This window comes from Merops nubicus, unplaced genomic scaffold (genome assembly GCF_000691845.1).
Source record: "Merops nubicus isolate BGI_N331 unplaced genomic scaffold, ASM69184v1 scaffold2942, whole genome shotgun sequence".
NCBI classification, from domain to species: domain Eukaryota; kingdom Metazoa; phylum Chordata; class Aves; order Coraciiformes; family Meropidae; genus Merops; species Merops nubicus.
In genome coordinates, this window is record NW_008592683.1 from 38,864 (window position 1) to 63,428 (window position 24,565).

Consider the following 24,565-nt stretch of genomic DNA (forward strand, 5'->3'; position numbering starts at 1 on the left):
GATGATTATTCATGACTGAGGGAAGATGTCCAAACCTTTTCTTTTTTGCTGATTGCAGGAATTTTTGCTACATGAGTCCTCTTACACTGGAGAACAGAAGGTTGCTCAGACAGACATTAAGCCAAGAGGATGCAGCACGCCAATGAGTGGGTGGCATCAGGCATCAAAACCCCCAGCAGCTTAGAGGGCCATCCACTGAAAAACTGAGCCCCAGAGTGAGCTGGTAAAGATGTGCTTTTAACTGTTTCAGGAACAGTCTGCCACATAAAAATGAAACCCCACACATCCTAAAACACAGACACGAAGGCACTCTGTGAGGAGGCAGAGAGACAAGGATTGGGAAGGAGGAAGAGTAGAAGTACACAGGGGTTCAAGAAGTTAGAAGAACTTCTTTTCCTGATCAGAACATGGCCAGTGCTGATCAGGACAGAAGAGAGCAGAGAGCTGATGGAGACTGGGGTAGCAGTGACATTACTTAGCCCAATAAGAGCAATGGTTATCAGGAAGCCTTGTGTAAAGAAATCCTCTCTGAAGGGTCCTGTTGCCTGAGGAGGAGGCACCACTGTTGTAAGAGGTGCACAGAACTGCAAGAGTACTCAGCAGCTTCCCAAATACAGCAGCCAGTGGCAAGGGGGGTTGGCTTAAGACTTGCTTCTGCTAAAAGAACTTCTGTTTCCACTGGGATGAAAGCTGCAACACACAGAGCACCCTCCTCTAAACAGCCACTGCCTGTGGGACTGCTGCCCAGAACCAGCTCCACCAGCACATGTGTACGTGCCACCATGGAGGAAAACTACTTGGCTGGATTTTCAGGTGAAGAGGAGGAGAGGAGTTGAAGGGTGGAGTAGAAAACATCTTACTGAGTCTAAGTTGCTGTCGTGGAGCCTGGCACAAACCAACATCTTCTGATGAAGCACCACTACCACTGCAAATTTAACTGCCACACCTCAAAGTCTCTCCTATACAGAGAGGTGTCCAGATGGCTCCACTGTATTACTAGTTGGAAAACAACTTCTGCCTATTCAAAAATAGCCATTTTGTGAAATTAAAAAGAAGACACAACCCCTAAGGGCTGTAACTGACCCATAACCTCCAAGAATTTCAATTAAGAATGATTCTTTTTTTGTTACTATCCTCGAGTTCAAAACAACGGAATCATCTGACTCTACTAATGCAACAGATCTTTTAGCAGAACTTTTTGAGTATATAATCAAAAGAGGAATACAATAATAATTCTAAGAAAAGGTCACAAAGGTGTAGGTCGCTTCAATATGGTCACAACAAAAATTAGTTAATTGGGACACATACCAAACAAGTAGGCTTAATTAAGTAAATAAGTCTCTTAACAATTCACTTCAGCATTAGTCACCAGCTCTCTTTTATCTCTTAAGAAGAAGAAATAAAATATCCTCTTCCCTGTGGTGGATTTATAGGTATCTGTTCTGGGAAGCTCATGGGAAGCTGTCAAAATATCAGCTTCCTGATTAGCTGGAGCTGGTGAAAGCTAGTCCCCTGCAAAGCAACTGCACTTCTTCACTGATGGGAAAGAGAATACTGTAGGTGTTTTGAAAGTACTTCTATTTACTTAAAAGAATTATTCCTGGAGTCCTAACTACAGTGCTTCTTTCTTCTCTTTTGACTGAGTCTTCTCTCTGCAGCAAAGTGCTTTTCCTACTCAGCAAGCTTCTCAGCTCGTTGGTGGCAGAGCAGAGTCAGTCTCTGGTGCAAGAAGAGCCTCAGGGCTTCCTGGCAGATTTCTCAGCTCTAAGGGAAACCACCTCCTTCCACCTACCCTACCCTCTGGGCAGCTTTGTTTGCAGCCTGGAAACTGGAGCTGTGTGTCCAGAAACCTTCCCAGGGCCCCCTCAGCAAATGACCTCACCAGTGAGCTGAAGAACCAGGTGAGCCAACGTCCAGTCCTTGGGCTCTGCCTCTGCCTCATGCCAGGGAACAGTGTTTGCTGCAAAGTGAGTGCAAGCCCAGTGGCTCTGAGAACAAGCTGCTGGTTTGTGCCTGGTATTCTCTGCATGTCCCAAACCCTTCTGGCAAGACAGTCAGCATCATTATCCTCTAAGAATCCCCTACACAGTGGCCAGGGAGAAGATGGACTGAGACTAACTAATGTTAAATAATAAATCACCCTTGTGAGACATCCCACAGAAATCCATCTTTCACCACGACAACCCTATACTAAAATGAAGAAGAAAAAAAAGCACAACAAATTTGAGATAAGATTTCTGCTTTAAATACTCTACAGGATATTGCAAAATTTCTACGTTAGAAAAGCACACGTGACAAAATAATATTGAAAGGATTATTAGACAGCATTTCTATGTGGAAGTTAAAACAAAATATGCTCAGTAAAATGGAAGGCCTCCAAGGCCTCCAGTACCTCATTAAAAAGTAATGGAAAGATGAAGACAGTATATTACAAGCTTATTATAAAACTATTTTTAAATAATTTTGCACAGAAGCCTTAAGGGTTAAAAATTTAATGCAAAGGTAAAACAATTCTCAATTACATTTATTGAAATATATCTTTATGGACACCTTTCCCTGCCCTTCTACATCACTTGGTATCATGTCCCTACTAAGCCCAAGTCAACTTCAAAGCAAGTTAGGTGGGGTCAGAAGCTGCTGGGACCATCACCATCTGTATTTTCCCTGCAGTGAGGGCAAGGTGGACATCAGCTGCAGAAATACTGTTCTGTCCCTCTCCTTGCCCTTCCAAATGAGATTTATTTCTGGCAAAGCCCAGGAGCTTTACAGAGCTGCTATTTACCCCCTTTCCTGAGCTGTTGGGCATCATGCTGAGCATGTAGGTTTTATCAGTTTTCACATTCAGTATTATTTTTTCTCTCTCTTATCCTCAAAATTGGTAATATCAATATGGAGAGTGCATTAACCACTCCTTCTGAAAAGGATCCCATAGCTGGTTGAAGCTGTAACAGAAGAAGAGAACAAAGTGTGACCTGAATACATAAGGAACTGTCTAGAGGCACCAAATCAGCCTTGGGACCTAATAGCTGTCAGGCACAAAAAGTTCCTCAGGGACTGGCTCTGGACTCTGACATGTGGTACTTGAATTACTTCTTTCCTTTTACTTATCTGACATGTTTTTCCATTACTGCTTTGCTGTGTTTTATGCTACATTATGTTTTAATCTGTTGTTCAAAGCCATGCCTACCTTAATTATCTCCACACTAATAACTGAAAGAATGAAACCCCTGAAACTGAAGAAAACCCAAAACTAAGAAAACAAACAAAAAGTGTGCTGAAGAATACTTTTTATGCTGAAGAATCTTATTCAAAGAAGATAAATTTGTATTTATAACCAGTGCTGGTTTAATGTCTGCTCTCACATCCTGTAATTCACATGAACAGCTGCTCTGCTTCATCTTCACACCTCCGTAGACCTCAAAAGCAACAAAATCCACAAGGGCAGATCCTGATGGTCACATGGACTCCTACAGATATAAATTAAATAGATTGTCCTTTGCAATAAGTATTCCTTGAAGAGGTGGAAGTGAGAGGTGCTGATGAGTCTTAAGAAGGAAGGTCAAAGCTTATTATCTCTCTGTTCTTCTGGAGCTGTATGTCAGACTTTGGGTTATTCAGACAGTTTGACATCACACAGATGGCCAAGAAGAAATCAGGTAAGTCATTTTCAAACTGGAAGTAGCAGAAATTGGGGAAAAGCAGGTGACAGCTGATACAGAGGAAGAGGAAAGGGAGTGTGCAGTCCCTCCCTCCTCACACTCCAGGGGATAAAACTTGATGCAAAGAATACGTGATGCAGAAAGCAGCTCCCACAGCAGAATGCATCCCAAAAAATTCCACCAAACCAGAAAATGAATAAACTGAGTGAGAAACAGTGCTGGGCATGGTAACCAGGCTTCCATGTGCTCAGGGCAAGGGGGTGAACATACCAGTAGTGCAGATATCCCACAGCAAGGCACCTCACTTTGCTCTGAAAGGCTCAGGACATTAAACAGTCATCAGATAACTGATGTATTGGGTCCAAGAAATTTTCTTTCCTCCTTCTGTCTGCATTCATCTATGTTGTTAAAATTTCTTCCTACTTTCTGCAGCGTCTCCACCATCCAAGATGAATTTTACTGCTCTGGAGCCTTCCACTTACATGTTCATCTATCACCTTTACCAAGCACACTGTATTTAAAAATTGAGAACTCCTTTTGCAAAATAAGATAATTAAGCCTCTGCTGCAAGCTTGTTTGCTGAAAGCATAAGGCTCACCAGCTCAAAAATGTACTGACTACATGAAATTGCAGTGTTCCAAATACCATCTTACTCCCTTCCCAGCTTCCTTTCACAAAGGTTTTATTTGTAGCACCAGAATTCTTATTCCTAGTAAGTCAGTTAGAATAAAGGGTGGAATCCTTCCAGAGACTGTAGTTCCTGAGTAAGAAATGTCTTGCCACTTCTCTAAGGTATCTGTGATGCTGAGTGGTCCTGCAGTCTTCATTTGTCACCACCAACACCACAGCAACCTGTCCAGTCTTATTTTAGGCTCTATCATTTACTGTGAGCAGTCATCCAGTACTAGCCAGAGATAAGCAACTGCTTTTTGGGCATAAAAGTTTTCTATATACCCCACAAAAAATAAAAAGAAGAAAACTTTTTTGTTTGTTTTTAAACTCAAGCTTCAGCTGAATTTGCAAGCTGGTTTGCCTGAGTTTTCTGGAGGGATGAGAAGATCATCAGAGGGATTTTAATACTCTTATAAAAACCCATAAAGTTTAACACAAAAAAGAACCCTAGTTCCAGTTGTGAGAGGGACATGGGCTTTTTGTTTCCTAAATCCTGAAAAACTGCAGATAATCAGACAGTCTGAAGGACAGAACAACTGCACAAAGGAAGCAGAGAAAGTCTCCTTGCTAAATAAAAACTGTATCAACTAACCCTCTTCTGTTTTTTTCTCAACTGCTTTTGCAAATATCTAACATTACCATGGAGCAGTAATGTTGTGATCATTTAAAATCCTTGATATGGAAGAAAATTGTGATTTTATCTATCACTTAAGTTGCTCTTTCAAAAAGCATCCACCGTTGAAGTTGGAAACACTCCAATAAAGAGCTTGTGTGAGGCACAAAAAGGAACATTAATGTTGTGCACAGAAGTGTTCCACATGCACAGTGATAGGCAACAACACTTGAAAAGGTCACTGAGAAGTGATAAAGATGTTTGGGTTTGTGAAAAGAATAAAAAACAACTGAAAGATGAACTTTAAAGATGCCTCCATAGAGGGACATGAGAACACAGAGAAGACAGAGAAGCCCACTCCACTGCTAGGGGTGAGCCTGTTGCTCAGAAATGGGCAGTCAGAAGCAGGATAAGTAAAAAAACCAACCCTGAGTCAGGGCAAAGACAAAATAAGGACACACTGACTTCAAAATAGAGGAGTACTCCCCACTTTCTACCTTCCCATCAAAGCTAATACCTACTTGAACTTCACTTATACAACAGAAGACTTCTGAGTAAACAGTGAGGCTTGTGATAACCTTCATCTGCATGACAAAGCTTTCAGATTTGCTTTTATTGTCTGCATTAAGTTCAAAATGCCAGAAACAACCAAGAAGAGAGAAATCAGGCTACCTAAATTCTGTGTAAGGTGGCCAGAGCTGCAGATTTTTACATTTTAGATTTTTAAAGCTGCAATGTTACAGTCATTTCTTGAAAATTATTTTTACCACATGTACACTGTGACATCAAATTGGAGGATAAGCTTGGACAACACCCTCTATTGTGCCCAACTTGTGTTATCCACTGTGCTGCTTTAGCATAAAACATAAACAGGATTTTCTTGGTGGTAACTTCACTCCTGGCACAAGAAGAAAGAGAATGCTGCACTGTTCCTGACCTATGCAAAGCAGGTCCCTGAGCTGTGAATTTGCTGGCCAAAAGGCAGTAGTCATAGTCACTGCACAGGCTCCAGGAGTTCCTCAGTCATCCACAGCTATCCCAGTGAAGAAGGTCAGTTTGCTGTCATGAGGAGAGATGAAGTCATGCACTCCAGTAAGGATGGAAAAGGGTTAATTTTTTTTACACTGAGGGATTTGAAGCATTGCAAGAGATAAGAAGCACCAACAAATCTGCTCCCCTAAAAGTGTATTCAGATTACCTGATCATTGTTGGCCAAAAGAACAACCAATCCCTCAGCAGCAAAGAGCTTTGTCAGCATAACTTTTGCTTTTTTTCTTTATTCATGCCAGAAATATGAAAATATCTTCATATTAATTATACAATGTGCCCTAATGAATTGACAGGAGCTGTCTCTCACTCACTCCCAAGCAGGTGGCCCTTGCATCCAGCTCAACAACTTACAGTGCTCCTAACCTGTAGTTGGGGTGCCACAACATTGAGCTCATGTGAAATTATGGAAGTGTAACCTGCTCCTGCTGTTAATTTAAAATCACAATTAATGGATCAATATCCATAATCCCAACAGGTTTCTTCACTTTTCATTTCTTTCCTATAACTCTGCACAAGACACACTTCCTAAGAGGCCCTTTTAAAATCACTTGGAGACATTTGTGCACACTTAGAACCATTATGGTCTATGGACAAATTTTCCTTTTTTATTTCCTTTTTCATTTCCTTTTATTTCCCAATCCAGAATTCAGATACCAATAAAAACAAACTGGCCTTTAGACTAGCTTTTTCTAAAACCCAAAACAACAAACTAACCCAAATCCCAACTTCTCAGCTCTGCTTAGATTATTTTTAAACAATGGTCCTTTAAAAAAAAAATATATATATAGCTGTCCAAATAGCCTGATGAATTTTGCATTTAATTTCCTCTTAGGCAGACAAATATTATAGAAGACAGCCTTGTACAAGGTAAGATAGGCAAGGACTGGAGAGTCCCAAGGTAACTCTAAAAAGAAATGTCAAGAATGATGCATTCCAATTCCTTTTGCAGAGCAAGAAAAGTAATTTTAAAACCTGTTTTTCTATTTCACGTTGGGCTTTTTTTTTTTTGGAAAAGTTTCATATTCAGGGAAGTCTGACTCAATACTGATGTTCCCTTTTACAAAAGGCTCTGGTATTAAGAAAGACAAAAGAAGATATGAAACTACAGATGGCTTTGAATAAGATGCAGAGTCTCGAGCAGCATGCTGAGTATTTATAAACTGAACGCCTCATCTATCAAGTCTCTGTCAAGAGCTTATTTAATCAGCATTATGGCTTTGCTACTGAATTTATATCACAGAATTAGAGCTGGAAGGGACCTCAGGAGGCTATCTTGGCTCCCCTTCACTGGGAGGCACACCAAACATACCTGTCAGTCTTGACCAGGGCTTGTCTACCTTATTTTTCTTAAAAACCCTCCCAGGACAGAGGTTCCACAGCCTCCCAAAAACTGCCCTACTGCTAGAAAGTTTTACTCTGTATTTAACTTAAATCTCCTCTGCTGTCATTTAAGCCTCTTATTCTGTTCCCATGAACACAGGCAAGGTTTGTTCTTTTTCTCTCAAAGGTGCCATTTGACATATTTCAATACTATTATCATGTCTCCCCTCTTTTCTTCTCCATAGTAACTAAACACAAATCCTTCAACCTTTAGACACAGCTCCTGTTTTCCAAATCTCTGACCACCACTGTCCCCCACATTGTTCTGGGATTACAGAGCCTAAGACAGAACTGAGGGCTCCTGCTGCAGAGCAGAATGACCACGTGTGCCTCACAGCCAACATTCCCAACATCTCAGCTGGGTGTTTGCCCTTTCCACAGCACATCCAATGTCAGCTCCACAGGCAGCATCTGGCCAAGGTTAATCCAGACCCCTCCCTCAGGTGGCACTGCCTGGGCATTCAGCCCTCCCCTTTTCTTCTGGCACTCATCATCCTCCCAGGCACAAAATTTTGACCTCACTGAACTGGCTACTATTTTCCAGACTGTTTCTTCAATTCCTCAAGATAAGACTTCACTCTAATTCAGTCCTCTGAAGTGCTTACGATGCCTCTGTGCACAGTGTCACCAGGACATTTAATAAACCCTTTTTTCCTTCCATCATCCATGACATTGATCAAAGGACTGACTAACCCCAGAGCAAGCTCAGACCCTTGTAGAACCACACGTGGTCCCTGGGGTTTGACAGCTACCCTTAAACACTTAATTATAGTTGGACCTACTCTTGCTTTCCCTGCTTACCATGAGCATCTTGTGGGAGGCAACTCAAAGAGCTTCACATCAACTCAAGAGGGCAAGTTCCTTGAAGGACCTGGCAACAACTGTTGCTAAGCTTCTTTCCACACAAATCTCCAAATTACAATTGTCTTTCCCAAAGACAACTGCTCTTATTTTCCTGTTTTCCCTTATTCCTTTCCCAAAAAACACATTCTGCCACTTCATGGTCATCTGCCACCAAGTTGTGACCTGCATCAAAACACAGGTCCCAAGAACTTGCTGGACAGCCCTTGTGCTGCCCAGAATTCACTTGCCAGCAAATGACAAGGTACACAAAATTCACATTTCTCAGTCTGTGCTTCAGATGAAGGTAGCTGCTCAGGAAATGCTAAAAATTGACCTTCACTTGACCTCCTCACATATTTATTTAAAAGTATTGATAGCGACAATTATTTTACTTTAAAAAAAATCATTTGCTGTTGAGTAACTATTAAAGACTCAGAAAACATATTAAAAAAAAAAATGGATATCAAACCCTGTCCTTTTTGAAAGGGTGAAAAAACCAATTGCTTAGTTGTATTTTCCCCTGTGGGATGAAGCAGTTACCTTTGGGCATTTTGCTTTGGATTTGATGCTGGTGATATTTCTTAAGGGTTTTTGGTTTGTTGGGTTTAATGAATGGGGTCTAATTAGTGTTTGTTCTGAATGAAACCAGGAGGGATTTGTTCTGAGTGAAATTATTTAGTTCTTCTGTCTTTTACCATGAGGTTGACGTTGCTTTAGGAGGAAAAATCATTAAAAGGAAAGGAAATAAAAATATTTTTGCCTGTATGAGAAGACTGCACAGAATTAGAGGGAAAACAATTTGTCCTGTATAAAGACAGCCCATAATAAAATTTCAGACAGAGGTCAACATTCTGAAAGGGCTGTTGTTAGCTGTGAAGACTGCTGTGGCTGCCCAGGACCCAGCCACTGTCACTGTGTCACAGACCTGCAGCACACGGGCACTACATTCAAACCTGCTTGGCAGCAGCCCCAAAAAGAGCTGTGTGAGAAACAGGCTGCTGGAATTGGTTGTGAACCCATTAAATCAACCAGAAATTTGGATCCCTCTGCTCCATGGGTGTCGTGCAAAGTGGCTGTCAAGGCAGCTGGGTGCTGCACCCAGGCAGATGATGATGGGAAGCTGAAGGCAGGATGAGATGGATAAAAAACACCCTAGAGCCAGAACCACTGTCACACAGTTTAGCACTGAATTATGTTGAGGAAATTCTGCAAAATCTGTCTTGCTTTGGAGAACTATGCCAAGCACTGCCTACTTTTACAGCAGCCTAACTATCTCCCTGAATCCCTTTCTGTGACTTGCCAGCTATCTGTCTCTTGCTAGCAGACTTCAGAGAGCAACTAGGATGGCAGACAGCCCCCAGCCTTCTAGGGAGTGCAAAGACAGTGTGTGCACCAGGCACTCTGCACCCAAAAGACACTCTTTTTCTGTGAAGAATGAAAGTAAAATGCATGTTGGAGATAAGGAACTAAAATAAGTTCCTCAAGTCAATCTGCCACTCTGTCACAAAAATCTCCCTCCCATCTCTGAAGCTGTCACACAGGTTGGAATTGTCAGAGGGCTCTCTCCAGTTTTCTTTTTTCATGCATCTGTGTGGATTTTTACACAAGCACGTGCAAGGCACATAGACAAAAAGAAGAGTACCTGGTTGAACCTTCCCCCAGACAAGCACCAGAAGAGGAATAAAATGAAATGGGTGCTTTAGAGGACTGAGAGAACCAGACTTGGCCAGGCTGAGTGAGCACCTACCACTGTTCTGCAGGCAGGGAGGACAGCAGTGTGGCACCTACATCCAGCAGTGCTCTCAACAAGCACCTTTCAGGAAATACTGAGCTAGAAATGAAGAGCAGGACCAAGTGCCTGATGGAGCATGCCTGGCGTGGTGAATTAAGTGCCACTCCACACTTCTCCACGCTGTCAGGAAGCCAACAGGGGTCAGGCACTCTCATCATCAAGAAACTGAAGGGGATATCTAATGTCTGGGGTGGGAAGAGCTCATAACTCAGACCAAAACTGAAAGCAAATAAAATGACCATAAGCACTAATAATGGGATCAAGCAAGGGGGAAAAAATCCACTATATGAGTCAATTCACGTGCACATGCACTCCCTCTGCAACTCTATTGGCCATAAAAACTGCTGTTGCATCACAGGGACAGACACTGCTGCCAGGATCTTGAAATATTCCTTCAGACTTTCAAAGAAGTCTGAAGCCCAGCAAATAGGATTAAGGGCTCGGAGCATGTCATACAAGGTGAGCCTGAGAGAGGCAGAACTGCTCAGCTTGGGGAAGAGAAGGCTTGGTGGGACCTTTTGAACCTGGTGGGGGGCAAAAAGATGATGAAGTCAACCTCTTCTCAGTGATGCTCAGTAGAAAGGAATCAGCAGCACAAATTAAACCACAGGAAATTCCATTGAAACCTAAGAAAACTGGCACAGGTTGCCCAGAGAGAGTCTCCATCCCTAGAGATATCCAAAATCTGACTGGACAGTCGTGAGCAACGAGCTGATTTTGCTCTGAGGAAGGGGGTGCAACAACAATTCCCACCTCAGCCACACTGTGATACTCTCAGAAACACAAATCCACAGGTTCTGCTGTCCTGAATTTCACAACCCCCCAAGTCCCAAGGACATTTTCCAGGGTGACAGAAGTACCCACAGTCCCCTACAGAGTCAGCTGTAGGAAGGCTGGCAGCAGGATGCAAGAGATCAAGAAGGAAAACTGTCACTGGCAACCTGGGAAGAAGTAGAAACTAGAGTTGGAGTCACTCTAACCTCATATGCAATTTATTAAAGTCCTGACTTTCTTAACTAACCTCAAAATTCCAAGCTGGTTGCTGTAGATGGTTGTGGAAGTTTAGTTCACTGCAGAGCACAGGAGACCAGAGTCAGGCACAAATACTGCTGGAAAACAGTATCAATGAATGACTATGTCTGTAGGCTGGACCAAAACAACTCTTGCTGTCTACTTTCTAGATGCTTTGAGCTACACAAAATTACACATCAAGAGGTATACTGACCATAAAGTGTCTTTAAAAAGGGATTAGGAAGGAAGACATGCAAAATACAGACTACTAAAGAATGTGGTAGCTGTGCAACACAAACAATTTGACTGTTCATCATGTTTAAGTTAAAATCTAAACCCTCCAGAGGTATTTTTCAGCTACACTCATAGAGGAAAGTAAACAAGGCTGTGTGGTCAGTCACAGCAGTGCTGAAATTTCACATGCAACATGTGAAACTGCCAAAGAACATGCAAAGATGGGGCCCAGGAAGCAGGCAGATCTTCCTCTTTAAGCACATTAAAGATCCAGAGGAATGACCAGTTTAGAGAGGTGGAAGGAGGGTGTGAGTATACACAGGAGAAACTTGCACATCTCCTGAATAATCCTGCAGTTCCAAATGCACAGAAGCTTCATTGGCTTCATTTCATTGAAATAAACAACAATGGTAATTTTAACTCTGGCACCAATGGGCAAAATTTTAAAAGCCAAGGCTGGTTATGGACTACAGCTCCCCAAAACCTACACTCTCCACTTCTAAAAGTCTATTTTAGCCACGTGAAATTCACTTACCACAATCAAAATTGCAGTTTTGCAAGAAGTTGTAAATTTTCACAAAAAGATGGATATATTTTTTTTAAAAAAAACAACCAATCTAATCCTCTACAGATGAGATGGTTTTAATATTTGGCACTGTCAATGTAAATGAAGGAGAATTTGGGGTCCTTGGTGAGTAGGAGAGGAAACAATGAAATATTTTTATCCTGCACAGAGATATACATGGAGAAAACATAATCCCCAGGCCCCATGGCTGGAGCCTTTGCCAATATTAATGAACTGACCAGAAAAGGAACAGGGAATATCACTCATCTGGATTTCATGAAGGCAGGTTTGATTTACAGAACGACTCAGTGAGACAGTGGAAAACTATTCAAACACATTAAAGATTGGCTCAGGGTCAGGAACACCAGCATAAGATCAAGTTTTTAATTTATCTAGCAATCTGGACTGCACTGCATAGTCTGATGTAAAACTAAACTCTATTCTGTCACAAGAAGAGTCTTATAAAACAGAAGATAAAAATGCCCTTTTAAAGTGACCGTGTGAAATGAACATTTGGATTTCTTCCCCCTACCTCTTGCTAGGCCAAAAAAAAAGGTTATTTTGCTATTGTTATAGAAATAAAGAATAAAAAACCAGCATTGCATTCATAAAAGCAGTATCACCAATACGCAGAAATTTCAGGGTATTAAAGAAACAATCTTGAGAGCTGGAATAACAAGTGAAACAATTCAAATGACAAGGTCACATGCCTCAAAAGTAGGAAGAAGAATTTCTGTTGCCTGCTGAAATCATCAGCTCAAAAAGCAGTATTGCCAATATGCAGAAATTTCAGGGTATTAAAGAAATATTCAAATTACAAGGTCACATGCCTCAAAAGTAGGAAGAAGAATTTCTGTTGCCTGCTGAAATCATCAGCTCAAATTGTAAAAGAGAAGAAAGACACATTACTATTTGATTAGCAAACAAACCAAGACTCATGGGCATGTTGTAGCTTCAAAGACTGATTAATCAAGCAAGATATTTCAAATCTATATGGAGAAGACTTCATGCCACTGAAAAAGTCATTAGTAAGACCTGTAAAATAGCATGTGTAGTTCCAACTATTCATATTGGCAGAAATTAATTTCCCTAAACAGAGGCAGAAAAAGGTTATGATGTTGGTGAGGAAATGGAAATCCTATCACACTAAAAGAGCCTAAAAGACACTGGCTGCCTTACTTTTCCAAAATAAAGACAGGATTTGGGGGATGGAATATGGCACATCAGATAGTGAACACCACAAGGGAAAAGAATTCTTGAAGCTGAAGCACAGCATTGGTGGAACAACAAAAGTAGAACTTGCTGTGAGTAAACCCAGGCTGAAAAGAGTGGCCCCAGCCCTCCAAAGGGGTGAGCTTCTGAAACAGTGTCCTCACACAGGAATGATGATAGGTTTAAGATGGATCTTTATGACGAATGAGATTATGTAATGTCGTTACCTAGTCTAGAAAGGAATTGGATTTGACACATGAGATATCTTCCTGTCCTATCTCCCTGTCACTTTCCCCAATTCCTCTGCAGCTAAGGTGCCAAGAAGTCTGCAGACAGAAAGTTGGCAGGAGTCTGGGGAAACAGCCACCCATGCTGGTGCTCTCTTGGAAAGAAGCACTCTCAGTCCATGGGGTTCCACCAAGGCCACCCAGAGCAGCTGGCAGCGAAGGGTGCCCCATGCCACTCTGCTGCCTGAGGTGCAGAGAGCCAGCCCAGAGCAGCAGCTCAGGCCCCACACTTGCCCATCAGACTCTGCCAGCCGTGGTGAGTGGCACAGAGTTGCATTTCTTTTTAATATGGGCACTGCTTAATGAACACTTTTGGCCATTAGCAGCTTGGGTTTTAGTTGATGGCTTGAAGATGACACTGGACTGGGAATTTCCTCTCAGTTTCTTACACTGTTCTTTTCTACTTCTTACTATCCTGTTTCAGGGGTGAAATAACCTAAAGCAAATCTCAAGTGAAGCCATATCTGCCATTTATCCATGGGACACCACATACACATCTCCACAGCATCTTCTGTTACACCCTGTTGGCCTTCACAATGGTTTGTTACTGCTCCTTTATATTGCTCTGAGCTATCCATAGCACAACATAAACTATTTCTTTTTGCAAGGCTGGAACTAGTAGGAGCTCTACCTGTGGGTATTCTGCTGTTCTTTTGCATGAATATCACATTTGCTGTTGATTAAAAATTTAAATCATGTTCCTGGTGATACTGTGAAGCTGCACTTCAGGCCCAAGAATTTATTATGAAGCTGAGAAAAATCAACATATTTGGAATGACAGGGTTGTTCCAAAAATAAAAATGAAGCTGAAACTCACATTTTTGATTTTCAGTATACATGCTGCTCTTACATATCAGTCTTAGACTCCCAGAGCAATATATATTCTAATACACAGACTTATCATGGTGATACTAACATTCCAGAAGGCAGAATATGGGGCAGCACAAATGTACAAACCCCAAGCTCTTCAGAAGCCATTCTAACAGTCCAGGATGTCCTCAGCAACTGGATGCTTTACATCTTTTAAGTCAAAGATTAAACCTGTCACCAAAACCCATCGACCGTTTTAGCGGCCTCGCTTCAGATGAAGTCTTGCAGTGAATTAAAATTCTTATACATTCATCTTGGTGTGATGTAAGAGTATTGCTGCTAGAGGCCATGTCCTCTGAGGTATCAAGCACTGCTGCAGGAGTCTAAGAGTTCTCATCTTTCATCTGGGTGTATGAATATTCCATGTTATGCCTGGGTCAAAAGCCAGGATTGAAGTGCTAACCTGGTTTAAGTTTTAATACTTAAAAGCACCACACCTGATCTGGTTGTCCTGGCCTGGAGTTACAAAATCCACTAGTTCCTGGCAAAAGTGTGGCTGAGGCTACTCTGAAGACCCTCAGCCTTATGCTACAAATTTTGTTCCTTCTCCTGTGCCTAGACAAAATGCTACCTTTAAACAACATGTAGCTCTTAACCTTATCTGCCACTTCACAAGCTGTCAAATGACTAATCAAGCATTAAAAAAAATGAAGGGTCTGTTAAGCTCTGAATTAAATGACAGTCTATAGCTGAAAATTAGCAGTAACGTGCCCAAAACTTTATTGATTGCTAAGAAAAGGTGAACAACCCCCCCTAAGGCTGGCTGTGTAATTACTGACCTTTAGAACCCAAAAGCTATTAATTTAAGAGGAGATAGCAGTGAACTAGCCAATGAGTTATTTTGCAACAGGACAGCAAAGGCACATATCACATTTTTGCATGTGTTCAGTGCTACCTTGAATAGCATTGTTACATGCCTAATATTTTCCATTTTAATGCAGAATATGAACCTTTCAGTATGTTTTAAGAACCCCACATCCTTCCAAAAAGGCTGCTGTTGATCCAACATCAACATCATTCCTCTACACATGGGAGATACACACACAAAACCCCCTCACCTCTGTTAATACTGCTGAGATTAATCCATTATAGACTCGTGCAATTCACAGAAATAGTTTAAAGACTATTAACACAAATGCTTCAGTGACACTTAATTTTTTTTCTTCCTAATAGTAACCACTTCCTGCAATGGAGAGAGAGTTGGGTTTTGACAAAGCAAACTAGAATTTAAAGAGCATTGGTCAGGTGGTGGAGTTTACAGGAAGGAAATTTTTTAAAGAGATCTATTAACAAGAAGAAATGGAAGAAAAAGGTCTCTGACCTGGTGCAGATGTCCTTCCATGAAGAGTAGTTTCATTAGGCAGGAGATCTTTTGAGTTGGAAGTGAACGGTGATTGTCTAAAGGAGTCTTCAGAAAAGAAAGGGCTACAGGAAAAAATAAGATGTCTTTTTGTAAACAAAATAGCAAGTGGTTAACAGGAGGAGTAAATAGGGTTTTTTACCCTCATATCTTGATATTATAACCAATATCTCCTTGTTAAAAGCCCTGTTTCATTTACAGGGTTCATGCTGAAAGATATGCAGACCATGAGGGTGTGGAGAAGAGGCATGCTTTGATAAAACTGCACCTCAGAGTGACAACTGAAATCCTCCCAAAAGGCTTTCAACTACATTTCAGCATCTGAAATCTGCTAAATCACAATACAATACGTTTCATTAACATCAATGGTGCAAAAATTGCCAGCTACTGGACTCCAAAAAGCATAGCACGTGTTGGTTTTAATTAACAGGCAGTAAAAAGCCCATTTCAACAGTGAATTGGCATTTCTGTCAATGTATTTTGCCTTCTGCTCAGTTAAAGATCAAAATAGAAACAAGAATTCCTTGCCTACAGAACAGACAGACATCAGTAAGAGGCACATCAACGATTTAAAATAGAAAAGGACAATCTTTCTTGGAAAATGGTTTTCTAAGGCAGTGTATTCCATCTGCATGGAAACTATTCCTTCTAAGCAAAATGAGAATTACAGGATTTCTGATTTCTCCTACTGAGAATTGTGAACAGGCTGGTTTATTATGGGTGTTTTAAAGGTGCAGGACAGGAGGCCAGCTCATTTCTGCTGCCTGTTCTTATCCAGTAATAAAATCCAAGCAGCTTTTCAGGATAAATAACATCCTATGAGGTCTTACAAAGCATTGCACAGTAGGTACTCCAGCCCCAGAAAGTATTTGGCAACAACACCAACCAAGCTGACCTGAACAGTCCAGATTCTCAAGGTGTCAATCTAAATAACAGCACTTGCAAAAGTTTTCCCTCATACAGTTAATCTGCAGAATGAACAAGGTGTTCTCCAACTGAGTCACCTGCATTCTTACATCTCTTCTGCCTTTAGGATGCAACTTGCTGATAATGGGGTAACTTGATCATGCAACACTTTTGGCAATCCTGTTATTTAATTCTTCCTTAAGGTTTTTGGCCATTATTAATCTTGTGCTGTCCCATATGTGGCAGTTAATGGGCTAGTTTGGTATTTCTGCAAAGGTTTGAACGTAACCATAACCCCAGTCGGCGTTAGGTTGTGCTGGAGGGTAAGGTGTGAAGCTGCCCCAAATCTGAACAGTTCAGATTCAGAGGACCAAGCTATGCCAAATGCTCAAGAAAACCAGTGCTCAGGATAAAGCCAAACAGCTCCAGCACACATGTGCAAAATTTAACTTTTTCCAAGGCTCTCACTCCCACTCAGGGGTGACATAATACAAAACAGACTGACGCTGTATAAAAACATGGCATCATTTATTGCAACATTCCTCTCACTGCTTTAATAATGATTTGAAAGAAAAACACCAATAAAAAAAAGTTTTATTACTGTTATAACCTTCAAAAATCTTGTAATCCATTCCAGTTCCCATGTTGGCCTTCTTGCTTGTGCCTTAGATTCAGAGATTGGGGCACTACTCATTGCTGGTTCTAAGCAAATGGACGATGCAGAGCTTATCTACTTCAGGCTAGGACACACATCACAGGCAGGTTGCTCTTGAAGACTGCATCATGTTGTGTCCCAAGGATTTCCCTCTCCACCCTTGGCCTCTGATGAATTAGAGAACCATCCTTGGGTACCTCCTTTCTGCCTTCTTCAGTGTTGGCCCTATTATTATTCTTATTTCAGCAGACAAGTCCTCCAATTCCCACTGCAAAGCACGGAGAGAGGAGCTCCTGCTTCACAGTCAAAAAATACATAAATTGTTCTCAATCACTGTGCAAAGTCCCTTCTGACGAAGATTAGGCTTTAAGATTTTTTTTTTTCTGGTGGCACTGTTCCAGTTTTATGGCTGCACAGTTCTCCAGATGAAAGAAACTCATCTTGGCATCTTACGTCGGCGTACTCACTTCCAGATCATTTGCTTCTCCACTTCCTGTCTTCTTATCACAGATGGCAGGTTCTACCACCTCCCTCAGCCACTGAACTGTGAGGAATTCTTGCCAGTTTGGGCTGTTTAAGCAAAGTCATATGGAAGTAGATGTTTGCAAAGTCCAGGAATACTCACAGGAGTTATAGCAACAGATAGGTGACAGACTTCCAGCTGTCTGTTTGGTTTGGGGTGGGTTTTTTTGGGCCAGGTCTTTCATGTCAACCTGTTTGAACTCAAAGGATTTAGTAGACTGATTCACTTCCCCTTAAGAAGCTCTTCTCACTCGTGTCATCTTCTGTTGATAGTTAAGACAAGACAAGCACAGGGAGGAACTGAACCAGACACTCAGCACTTTATGCCCTGATGGGTAGCAGCCATTATCAGGACTTCTCAGACAAACTCCACACCACTTTGACAACAGCCAACTGTGCTACCTTCTTCAAAGCTGGCAGCCAGAAGAAGGGAAAGTCATCTCTCAACTGTCCTCAACCTTTGCAGTTTGAATTATCTTTGATAGATCCAAAAGTAGCTCTGGAGTCTCACACCAGTCCTGCCCATCATGAGACACTGAAATCTATTTTCAACTGGCTGTCACCCCATCCCTGCAATGCACAGGGGAGGATGAATGAGCAGTTGGACAATAGGTGCATTTAACTCCCTATGCTTATGCTTTTTAAATAGTCATGGAAAGGCTCTGCAGGCTGCACACCCCACAGATTCCCAGACTAGCAAATATGGGAAGCAGTCACAGTAGCCAGAAGTTAGAAGCTCAATTTAATTATCCTTCAACTTGTAATGTCAGAAAGTCCCTTATGTACATTTACTGAGCTGGCCACTTTGTTAAAAACAAATTATTTCTTTATTATAGTCACCAAAAATGAATAGGATACGCCTAGGAATTGAAGAGCAACATAGTTTAGAGAACTTTTCTTCTGCAACTGAAATGATTTTCAGTTTCTGTCTGCATAAAGTTGTCTTAGCAGGCACTGAACGTGCCATGAACTCCTGCAGAAGGGGATACAGAGGCACAGAAGGTCTTGTTCTATCTTTAAGGAACTCTTGGTCACTCCAGTGTGCTCAGCCTCCAACCCATCCACACTGATGAGGGAACCTTCAGGTAGGAAAGAGATGTACCCTTGCCAATCCCTGCCCACTCCTTACCATGGGCTCCTGAGTTCTTACCAATCCTAACTGCCACTGATTACATATGAGCTCTGAATTCTCCCACAGGGACACCTCACTTTGCTGCTCATGTCTATGTAACAACTCACCAGCTGCTTCCCAGCCACACTGCTGTGAAGTGCATATTTCTGTAACAGCATATTGTTAAATTGGATCATGTTTTTAATTCCCAGATAATTGAATTTAAGTTATTAACGTGACTGTAATCTTTAGCAAATTGTTTCATTAGCATTGTCTTACAGTCTGACTTCAAAATTCACCTCGAGAAGGCATTGAGATGATAGAAATACTAAATTGAAATTTTATTATAGAAATCCAAGTATGACAGAAGACTGAGTCAAAATCACCTCTTCTTAACACTGGTCCAGGTCTTAAAATCCAGCTGTCAGCCTGTTCTTCCCTCAAGCACTGCATGTACTATACAGTTTCTTTTAAAGTTTCAGTTTTGTAGAAAAAAAAAATAGAAAAAATAATTCTTAAAATGAATATTTGCTCAGAGGAGAGCAGTTATTCTGGCCCAGAGCCCATGAACTCTGCACCATCAGATCTATAGGTGTAATTTTTCAGATATAGGTTCCATCACTCTTGGAAATATCTTACACTTGTCCTATCATGTGCTGTTTGCAGGAGACAGAGAATTTTTTGCTCACAAGGCAAAAGGAAGCAATGCCATTTACACCACAGCTTTGCAGATAACCAGGGACTGTACTTACCTGGCTGTAGTTCTGAGGGCATTATCTTTATTGTGGTTGTGCTCTTTGCTGACCTTTTCTGCAGAGGAACATACATGGGGGGGTTTATGATTAGCACAGATCACATTTTCCCCTCTCGGGTTTTATTCAGCAAAACTATTTTAATGCTCACTGGAAAGAGCATAATCCAGAGCAATACAGGGGAAATGGTTATAGCATTTTTGCAATTCACTGCAGTAAAACTAACCCCCAACAGGTTCTTCCAGCTTCATCTTTCAGCCTTAGTGCTCCATGCAAGGCATGCAATACAAGCATCCATTGAACAGGGTTGAGCCCATTGCCTTTCTCTAACAGCTGAGGTTCACCTGCTTTGTCAACAGAGGTGGAGAGTGCAGCCCCAGGAGCACTGCAAGCTGCAGGACCCTGGTCACCTCTGCCAGTAAATGCCATCCCTAGGTTCCCTTCCACGCCAAGGACTGGATCAACCAGTCGTCACAAATTATTTAATTAGCTTGGAAAAATACAGCAGTTGAACTCTGGCTTTTCCAATTCAGTTCAAATATGTTGAACTTGACCTGACTGTCACAGTGCTCTAAAGCATATGCTAAATATGGGGGACATTTGGCAAGGCTTTTGTGTTCCAAATGTGAGAGTAGAAGGGTTCTAACCCCTATTATTTTTCAGCCTTAGCGATCTTACGCTTTCATGACACCTTCATGGTTCTACACCACCTCTTTTTGTTCTCACAATTCAGCTATGGATGACTTCAACTTCTTTTACCTGATAACTGGAAGAGCAGCTCAGATGCCATCTTCACTGATATATCTTGGCTGAATAGATTTCTCTCTGGGAGCACACGGCCTTCTGGTGCCTTCTGCAGGTGTTCCCCAACGTCTCGCCCTAATAAAGTGCTGTAGGCAACATTTTGGCTGGGTTGGCTGGGGGACACTGAAGCCTGTGAATCACGAATGTCAACTTCCATTGGTTCTTCCTTTATCTTTACCATCTGGGTTTCCTTGTAACTCTCAGCTGCAAACACATAGTCAAGAAAAATCAATAACCGCCGCAATTATTTAATTAGGTTACAATTTTTCAGAGTCCTCAAAGCAGGAATTCACAATTACAGAGTCATCATTTGTACCCCAGCTCAGTGCTAATGGTAAGAGAAGCAAGCAGCTGACTGCTACAGTATTCTTCTGGGGGTTATAAATAGAAGCAATCTCTTGGAAATAATTTTTCAAGCTAGAGAGCAGACAACAGTTGTGTGTTTGTAAATATTAGAGTTAAGAGATCACTTTGTATGAACACTGGTGTATGATCACCCAGTGTTCATAGAAGGTGATCTCTAAACTCTAATATTTACAATTTACTATTTATGGTTGATCATATACCAGTGGTGAATGGTTTTATTGATGAAATGAAGTTGCAGCTACACACCAGGTCTCCAAAGGTGTGCAGTGAAGACCTCTGACAAACTCTAAATTACTCTTTATCAGCAGAAGTACCAGTGCAGACAGTCAAAAATATTGGTATGGGTGTATGGGGGGAGGAGGAAACCTACTCTGCTTGTCTTCCACTCTCCATTTTATGGAAAATTCCAGATAACAAGCAGGTTCTTCACACAGTTTTATCTCCATATGCTTTCAAGACGAGGGGACACTTCTGAGGCCCATGATTTTCTGAAGTCTGACTTTGTAACAAGGGTAGATATTCCCTCCTACAAGTTCCAATAACCTCAATGACCAGTTTCCATAAGCCCATATCCTTCCTTCCTTGCCTTCCTCTCTGGTGTCTTAGGTCCAGCAAAGAAAACCACAGTCTAGAAGCCAACTTGTGTTCACTTTCTACACTTGAAATCCCTCAGGCATTCTGAATGCTCTGGTTTGGCTGCAAAGTAAGTGAAGCTTTTTTTCTTCAGCATATAAACTCTGAAATCTCAAAATCAAGTCTTCAAGGTAATTTGCCCACCACACCCCAAATACCTATACAGCCCTTTTCATTCAGACTTTCTGCTATGTCAAGGGAAGTTAAAGACATGTCAAATTTATTCTCAATTTAGTTTCAGAGAAAGATAATGAAGTTTTTTAAATTCTTTTCATTCAGAGTGCTTCTGAAAGGACACTGGCACCATGGCAGAACTACCCAACTAGATGTTGCCTCTGCTGGCTGGATGCTGGCCAGATACTCTGGAAACAGGTAGCCTAAGAGAGGCAAAGTGCCTGGGAGAATCAAGAAAATAAATGCATGAAATTAAAACACCAGAAGGATCATCCAGGTAAGGAACCATTCCAACAACAACAAAAATGCACACAGGAGTTGTTCATTTTGCCTAAACCTGTTGTTGGAACTTCATGAGTGCAGGAGGAAGAGGCCACCCTGGCACCCAGCCAAGGAGGCCATGGCAGAGGCACTCTGCAATCTCCTCATCTGTCAAGTTTTACTACTTAGAAGACTCTGATATGAAACATAAATAAATTCACACCAGTTTGTAAGAAAAAGCCCAAACACAGACAGTATTTTGTATTGACTTCAGGTCAGAGAGAAGAAAAGGGAGGGGGGAAAATTCATTGACTTTATTTGATAACTTAATCACTTGCTGCTCTCTCTCCTTTCCCCTCTTCTCTCTAACTCACTCATGATTGTGTCAGCCTCCCAGATTTTATTCAAAGTGTGAATGTTTCAAACATCACCAGGCCTTTTGTTTTCAATTACCCAGTATTACAATCTCAGAGGTAGCAAAACATCATTTTTGGTCCTCCCTGATAACATCCTCAAGCTGGTCAACTGGTTAGTGTGATCTTGTAGGCTCTAGCCAAAGACAAACAGAATCCTTTTAACATGGAGGCATATGCATTCCACCTAAAATTAAACTGTCACCAAGCCCTTTTTCAGTCCTCTGGCTCCTCCTTCTCCCCACATTCCTGTTGTTCTGAAGTAAAAGTAGCTTTGCTGCCTCCAGCTCTTTAAAAAATAATTAAAAAAAACCCCCAAACTTGAAACCAGGAGATAAAAGCCACCTGGATGCATTCCAGGACTCATTTACATGAAAGGCTTTCAATCTTTTCTTATGACATTTCTTGACCTTTAAAAGAACCATAAAAACATTGATAAAAATCTTGCCCATCTATAACCCACCAGATACATTTCAGACTTTGGAAATTTTCATAGCAAATTCTCCACTGAAGACAAGTCAGAAAAGCTTTTTTTGTCCTGTTAAGTAGATTTTTTTTTAATTATTATTTTTTTAAATGTAAAGCTTCCATTAGCCTCTTATTATAAAACCACAGAGCATTGCATCTGTGTTGAAAAGTGCCAAAATAGCACATTGTGCCTTGAAAGGGAACACAAACCAGCAGAGGAACGCATCAGCTCAATCAACAGCTCAGGTAGCTCCTCAAACAAATGAGTTCTTCAGATGTCTGACAGCCTGAGCTCTGCACCCTGCTGCCAAATTTAGGTGCAGAGTCAAGCTGACCTTTGTTGCTCTCCCTGCTTTTAAAATATTATTTCTATTTCTGGTCCTGCTCCACAGAGTTTAATTCCCTCTCCTGCAAATGCTTCTGAATCAAACTGATACGACCCCAGCTAAGGCAAGAGTCAAGCAACACCAATGACCTTCTCTCCCTCACAATCAGCAAGCACTCCAATTGCCCTAACTAAATTTACATATTTGATCATTTTCTTTGACCTTTATCTCCCCAGCTGCACCCTTTTGATCTGACAGAGTGTCCCTGCCAAATGTGAATCCTGTTATGCTGTGATTCCCAAAAGCAAACCCCTCCAGAAGACTGAAGGAGGGTCTCTAGGACAGGCACACAACCCAGCTGGGCTGGATCTTCTGCTGGTGGGACACTGTAATGAAGGTTATGTCCACACCCATCTCACCAGACAGGCAGTAAAAACATGACTTCTCAAAGATTATTTTCCCTTCTGTGTTACAGGCAGCTCATTTGGGGAGTAAGGTGATACCCATTATCTCCTTACATAATTAGCTCAACGTGGTCCTAGCACAGCTAAAATTTTTCAAGTCAAGGACTGGTACACCAAAAGGTCTTCTGGTTCAAATAATTAAAATCATGATAGCTTTGGCTTTTTTTCCACTTTTGTATTTCTCCCTGAGTAGATGAGCTGGGTTAAATCAACTGCAGTGTAGCAGAACACAGAGTTAGTATATGAGAGTTGTTTTCTTCATGCCAGATTTTTATTAAAGCCCAGACATCTAATTCCTAGCAAAAATCAGCAGGGGATAAAGACTCAAGTAGCTTTAAAGTATCCACACTGTGATCTCCTAAACGTGGTCTGTTCTTCATTTGAACCTAACCTGGATGAAGCTCAGAACAACAGCACAGCAGTGAGCACTGCTCATCTGGCAGAAGATGAACTACATCACCTCATACACCTTTTTCTGCTCTTAACTTTGTTACACAGGAACACCCTTAACAAAGTAAGAGAAAATTATTTCACATGTGGTTGTGCTATCATCAAACCACAGGGTTGCTGTTTCTTTGCAGAGCAACAACAGAGCTGGCAGATCTTTCAGGGCACTTTCCAGAGAGCCCAAAAGCTCTTGATCCTTAAGTGTAAGAAATCAGGGGAGGAGAAACCAAGAGCCCAGCATGGCTGAGCTGAGCCCTGCTGCTCAAAGGACAGGGCAAGAAGGGAAGGCACAGGCAGTGGAAGCAGGGACAGGAATCCTGGGAAGAGCAGAGGGACACTGCCTGGGTGTGTAGGGATGGGGTCAGGAAGGCCAAGGAGCAGCTGAAGCTGAATTTGGCAAGGGATACAAAGAATAATAAGAAGGGCTTCTACAGATGTGTCAGCTAGATAAGGACAAAGTTTACTCCCCTTGATGAGCAAGACTGGCAAGCTGGTAATAATGGATGAGGTACTCAACAACTTTTTTTGCCTTAGTCTTCACTGGCAACCTTCCCTCCCACACCTCTCAAGCTGGTGGACCACAAGCTGGGGACTGGGGGAGCAAAGTCCCTCCCACTGTGAGAAAAAAATCACTTTTGTGGGCCACCTGAGGAACCTGAACACACGTAAGTCTGTGGGACCTGACAAAATGTACCCCAGAGTCCTGAGGGAACTG

General features: G+C 41.7%; 1 protein-coding gene across 1 annotated transcript in view; it reads right to left on the reverse strand.

The window, feature by feature from the left end:
• ZNF827 (zinc finger protein 827) overlaps positions 1 to 24,565 on the reverse strand; it is a gene marked incomplete at its 5' end in the record, with an annotated part of 70,147 nt that overhangs the window by 10,839 nt on the left and 34,743 nt on the right. Inside the window, 3 exons of the mRNA XM_008935213.1 lie at positions 15,510 to 15,613; positions 19,495 to 19,552; positions 20,254 to 20,502. Coding sequence (XP_008933461.1) covers positions 15,510 to 15,613; positions 19,495 to 19,552; positions 20,254 to 20,502 — 411 coding nt within the window. The remainder of the gene's footprint in view (positions 1 to 15,509; positions 15,614 to 19,494; positions 19,553 to 20,253; positions 20,503 to 24,565) is intronic.